We start from the raw sequence: 5,965 nt of genomic DNA, 5'->3' as shown, positions 1-5,965 counted from the left end.
CTGTTCACAATGAGTGTGAAGCCATAAAACATTATTCAAATATATAGAACAACCATTATCTTTAATATCGAATTCAAATATATAGAACATAAAAAAAACTTGGTCTATTGCAAAGAGCGGTCTTATGCCAGGCCCATCGCCGTCGCATCTCCTCCCTATCGACCTAAAGTAAACAAGACGAAGAAAAGAAATATTTTCAAATCCAGTGAGATGAAATAATTAGGAAAAAAATCCACAAAACAAGTTAGAAAAATTTCCTGCAAAAAAAGTTACTAGAAAATTGATGTGGGCCTCATCTTAATACCCCCAAGAAGTACATTGCTGATGCTTGAATAAGTTGATCCGAATCTTCGTGACGCATGTTTAGCCTCTTACCAACAAACATACGCATGGAATATGATGTTTGGCAACCAATTAAGCAAGTGCTCAGGGACTAAGGATGACAGCTGCGTCATGTTTCATCCACCAGAAATAAACAATAGTGAACACTATTCCAGTCAGGTGTTAACTTTACCTCTGCTTGTTGTTGCAGCGGCTATGACAGCTAGCTTCTCTGTCATCTGTTAGTTTTCTCTTAGGAAAGGCTACAGCTTTGTAATCGTTCCAGACTTGCTCCATCTACATTATTGAAAACAGCTCAATGCTGCTCTTTCGTAAAAAAAAAAAAACAGACCTACTGAAGGATTTGCTGATTTTCAATGGGCTCACTTCAAGTTTAACACAATGCACAATAGCCAGCTCCTCCCTTGCAGGTGGCAGAAAGATGGTTGTTGAGGCAGCTGCTGGTGGCAATCCTAACCTCGGTCAAAGAATCTTAACACCCGCATCATCAACTCATGGGGAATAGTCAATACTCGAGACAGCTGCCTAACCCCCGCATGCATAATCCGGCTGTCTGAGCTTGAAATCGCTTAGTTTACGTGACCCCAAGACAAGAGATCCACATTCTATATCATCCACTTCTGGTCACAACAAGGGCGGGTATGAGATAAACCATCCCAAGTGGCGCTCCACGACGCGGAGTCGTGCCTCACGCGTTGTCTTACGTTGTTTCAGTCTTTCATCCCACCGAAGTGACAGCGCGCTTTCCCTGCAAAGAAAAAGCTGCCATGTAAGAGTACTTTATTTTCGGCTTGTTTTGGTTGTTGGAAACAAAGCCATGCATGGAATTTGAATACATCATCTCATATGACTGTCAACACACCCAGTGGTAGCCATAATTAATTTCGATACTTGCACAGCCTGTGCGCCTAGTTAATTGCGCAAAGCAACAAATATACTTTCAAATGACGGAGGAACCGAGGAAGCATGGCTGCATGTTCATGGAGACTAGTTGCAGACTTCTCTTCTTTTGTCATGGTTGTCGTCTAATGGAGGCCCAAGAATATAGAAACGTGGAAGCCACTCGGGTTTCGTACAGTGTGCAAGTGTCCAACCATGCTATTTGACGATTTAGCTTCGGCCTTTCACATATGCATTGCACACCTTTGTTGCAGTTGAGAACTGAAATATGTTCAGGATTCAAACTGGAGATGCCTTGAACTTTGGTGTTGAGGTGCATCCATATTCCTGGGGGACTAACGATGTTTTGAGAAATATGACACGTATCCTAGTTCCCGTACAGTTGTTCAAGATACGTGACTAGCATTCTAGTTTTATCCAGTAAACCGCCTACGAAACCACAAGAAAGTTACAGTGCAATTTTTCGAATCAGGAATGGGTGTATTTTATTTGGATTCAGCATCTGGTGGCTGCACCAATAGTCTCTTTCGTGTTGTGTCGCTATCTTCCCTGTCCTGGAAGGAATTTTCGCCTCGCCCCATCACGGATTCACGGCGACATATCAAGCAGTTCTATCAATACTAATGGTGAAGTGGGGACACATGATAATATCACCAATTCACCATGAGCGCCCCCCTTGGGCCTCCCCATTTGTTAACCACGATGAGGTTACGCATGTGGTGGCAACCAGCTTCGGCTCCAGCTACCAGCAGTTTTCTACCTTAATTAATATGAATATATAAATACAGCAGGAAGTGGTCTCCTCGAGAAGATGAACGATATCCGTCGGATGCTGATCTAAGGGTGCTATCTATAATTGCAATACCGTCTTTCTTTCACGTTGCTCCTTTATGTTATGATATGGTGACGTTATGCCAGGTTGTCATGCTGATGAGCAAGCTTGCCTGGTGAGCTATATATTGAAGACAGATTCAGTCGAGCTGAGGCACCAATTGCTACGCAAATGGCGGCCGAGCAAAAACGCCACAACAGTTCACATGATATCACAGTAGACGGCCCCGCGCCGGATGCTTGCCCTCCTGCCACCAATCCAACAAATGGAAACAGCCAGCCCCATGATACTCAGCCTCCTGCAAATGGAAGCAGCCAACCCGAGGAGGTGATCGAGAGCTACGAGCTCATGCTCGACCTGAGCAAGTACATCCTGCTGCTGGCAACGCTGGTGGCCACGGTGACATATGCCGCGGGGTTCAACCCACCGGGGGGCGTCTGGCAGGAGACTGTCGACGCCACGGGCCAATTCGCAGGCGACTCCATTATCCGGACCACCAGCTACCACCGGTACCTGGTGTTCTACTACTGCAACGCCACCGCATTTGCCTCGTCACTCGTGATCATCCTCGCCATCCTCTTCCTCACCCTCATGGAAGAGAAAAAGAAGAACCGCGTCACCCTCCTGCCACTGCGGGCGGTCATGGTTGTGGACCTGCTAAGCGTCATGGGAGCCTATGCTGCCGGGACATGCCGCGACAAGCCCACGACCATCTTCTCCTCGGTGCTGGTGGTTGCCGTCGTTGCCTACCTTGCTCTTCAGATGGTGCTAGCCTCGTTGCCAGAAGACAAGCACAGCTACATCGACGCAGTGCATGAGAAACGGCTACGAAAGGTCCTGATGCTGCTCGCGACGTTCGCGGTGAGCGTGACATACGTTGCCGGGATGAGCACGCCAGGTGGCTTCTGGGACAACAGTGAGAACGGCCACAGCCCTGGCGACGCGATCCTCAAGGACAGCCACGGCAAGCGCCTGACGGTGTTCTTGTTCTTCAATGCCCTGGCGTTCGTGGCGTCCTTGCTCATCATTGTGGTGCTTCTGGACAGAAAACCTCGTGTGACTGAGGCATACTGGTTCATCGCCGTCGCGCTGATCAGCCTCATCGTCTCATACACCGCAGGCAGCTGCAGGGAGACCGACACCAACTTCTATGTGGGCAGCCTGGTTATTGCCGTCCTGGCATTCATGGCATTGCTCCAAGCTGCAGTTATTCAAGGTACCATAAAAGCTGCAAGCGATACCAGGTTCTGGACCAAAATCAAAAGCTTCCATCGTTCGGTGTCAGGGAGCTTGTCAAGAGCAATAACAAGAGCACCAGGTCTGGAGACTAATGACAGCAGGTACTACGGGAGCACATCCCTTTTCTTATTCTTCTTCCTCCTCTGCAAATCATTGGCTTTATCTGACCTCTTTTGCTCCCCAACTACATAGGGTCGCAGCGGAGCATGCTCGTTCCCTTGTACTGTTACTAGCCACTCTTGCCGCAACCATCACTTACCAAGCAGGGCTGGATCCTCCCGGTGGCTTCTGGCCGGGTAATCGGGACGGCCACATGGCTGGTGACCCGATCCTCCTCACCGTGAACGCTAAGAGGTACAAGGCCTTCTTCTACTGCAACTCTGTCGCCTTCGTAGCCTCCTTGGTGGCCATCATCCTGGTCCAAAGCAAGGTTATGCTCCAGACACACGTGCTCGAGGCAGCCATGATACTGGACTTGTTTGGCATCATCGGAGCATATGCTGCGGGAAGCTCTCGGGACTTGACCACCTCCATTTATGCCATGGCCTTGGCTGGCGCCGTCCTGGTCTATGTAGTGATCCATGTTGTCTTCTTCACACTGAACCATGCCACCAACCCCACCAAAGAAGAAATTAAGTCCGTGGAGAAGAGGCGCAAGCGGTTGCTCCTTTTCGCAGTCTTGGCCGCGACCATCACTTATCAAGCTGGGTTGACCCCTCCTGGCGGTTTCCGGCTCCAAGATGATAGCAGGCACCACGCTGGGGATCCGGTCCTCCTATACAACTTTCCCCGGCGTTACACAGCCTTCTTCTACTGCAACACGGTGAGCTTCATGCTGTCCATCGCACTGATCATACTGCTCGTGAACCCACATCTATACAGGCCTGCGATACGAAGCTATGCACTCGCTGTTTGCACAGGGGCGGGCATGTTTGGTCTGATGGGAGCATATGCTGCCGGAAGCACGCAACATCTGAAAACATCCATCTACATTTTCGTCTTGGTGGTTGTGGTCCTCGTCGTTATAGCTTTACTGCTCCTGGTATTCTTGTTGAAGGAAAGGAACAACATACCTGAAGACACGGCCGGTGAACTGGAGCCCATTGAGGTAAGCAGTTGTACACCAGGAAAGGAAAAACATGTCATGCGCAAATATCTGATGCTGCTAGGAATCTTGGTGGCAAGCGTCACCTACCAGGCCGGCCTAGATCCACCAGGCGGAGCTTGGCAGCACAGTGGGAATGGATACGACGCGGGCAACCCAATCATGCATGACAACCAGAGGCACCGTTACCTCGCCTTCTTCTACAGCAACTCCACGTCCTTCGTGTCGTCCATTGTTGTTATCATCATTTTGCTACTGGAGTGGAAGGACGAGAAGAAATGGTCGCTCAAGGTCATGAACACGACGATTGTGCTGGATTTGCTCGCTCTCCTAGTGGCCTACGCAGCAGGCTCCAGCAGGGGGTGGAAGACGTCTATGTATGTCGTTGCACTAGTGACCGCCGTGCTGGTATATGTTGCAATCCATATAGTGCTGGCAATCTCATGTTGTCATAGCCCGCAGGAAGAGGAGAGCAGTGTGGATCCTGCATAGGTAACTCCAGCGGCACCTGTTTCTGTTTGATTATTAGTGTGCACTGCAGTTCTGTTCATATGAAACAGTGGCAGTAAAGCCTGCGATTCTTATACGCCTATCAAAATGTCAAGGCAGGTGATCATTTTGTATACCCATTTCCCCTAGTATCCACTTTATTGCTATTATGTAATACAAATAGAAAGTGGGAAACTTGGATTTTTTGTGGTGTGTGGCTCCTTTTTTATTTTTAGTTTATTTCTATTCTTAGTTTCTGGCGGTGGCTTGTCCAGTCTCTGCTATGACCTATTCCTCCCCCTTTCTAGAATTGTAGTGTACTTGATGTTTGATGTAACTGGATTATTTTAAATCCCTCAAACTAGCTAGTACTGTATATTTGACCATAATGGCAAAAACTGTAAATTTTTGCTTCAGGCATATTTGGACTTGAGTTGGGTGTAAACCTGAATCCAGTGTATGTGGCAAGTTTGCAGGACTATGGAGCTATGTATGGTTCTACATTTACATGATTCGGAGATTAAGAGCAGTCTTCATTATTGTTAACACACAAAAAAGGATCACTTGCGGACACATCGGGCATCTCTGCAGAAGAATGGGCTCATAGATACAACCTCGAAGATTCTCTTATGGACATCTACTCTAAAGAAGAGGAGTATTGGCGCCAGCGGGGCTCTATGAACTGGGTGCTGTTTGGTGATGCCAACACTGCCTACTTCCAGGCCATTGCTAATGGCCGTCGTAGACGCTGCTCCATTCCCCTTTTATGGGAAGGAGGCCGGCTATTTCAGGACCCCCAGCGATCCGGGCTCATGTGGACGGATTCTGTAAGTCGCTATTTGCCGGGCGAACTAGGGGTGGTGTCTCCCTAGCGGACCACATATGGACACCTAGCCAACAAATCTCCCCAGCGGAGAATGCTGCTCTCCTCGCTCCCTTTGATGCCACTGAGGTCGAGACTTTTGTGAAAGCAATGAACCCGGCCTCGGCCCCAGGTCCCGATGGTCTGCCTGTCCGCTTCTTTCAGGCATTCTGGCCGATGGTCAAGGATGTCATCC

The 5,965-nt window shown here is 48.9% G+C and overlaps 1 protein-coding gene across 1 annotated transcript; it reads left to right on the top strand.

Annotated features, from left to right (window-relative positions):
* The first annotated feature begins 2,255 nt into the window (after positions 1 to 2,255).
* LOC123153244 (uncharacterized) lies at positions 2,256 to 5,200 on the top strand. Its single transcript, XM_044572456.1, has 2 exons — positions 2,256 to 3,414; positions 3,506 to 5,200. The coding sequence occupies exons 1-2, from the start codon at positions 2,423 to 2,425 to the stop codon at positions 4,908 to 4,910; spliced, it is 2,397 nt and encodes a 798-aa protein (XP_044428391.1). The 5' UTR covers positions 2,256 to 2,422; the 3' UTR covers positions 4,911 to 5,200.
* The last annotated feature ends 765 nt before the right edge of the window (positions 5,201 to 5,965 follow it).

This window comes from Triticum aestivum, chromosome 7A, assembly GCF_018294505.1.
Source record: "Triticum aestivum cultivar Chinese Spring chromosome 7A, IWGSC CS RefSeq v2.1, whole genome shotgun sequence".
Lineage (NCBI taxonomy): Eukaryota > Viridiplantae > Streptophyta > Magnoliopsida > Poales > Poaceae > Triticum > Triticum aestivum.
This window is presented reverse-complemented; position numbering and strand designations above follow the sequence as displayed.

Excerpts from the sequence above, each read along its gene's own strand:
- LOC123153244 (XM_044572456.1), top strand. The coding sequence starts at position 2,423 with ATGCTCGACCTGAGCAAGTACATCCTGCTGCTGGCAACGCTGGTGGCC. Across the intron at positions 3,415-3,505 it reads CTGGAGACTAATGACAGCAG|GGTCGCAGCGGAGCATGCTC; the intron begins GTACTACGGGAG and ends CCAACTACATAG.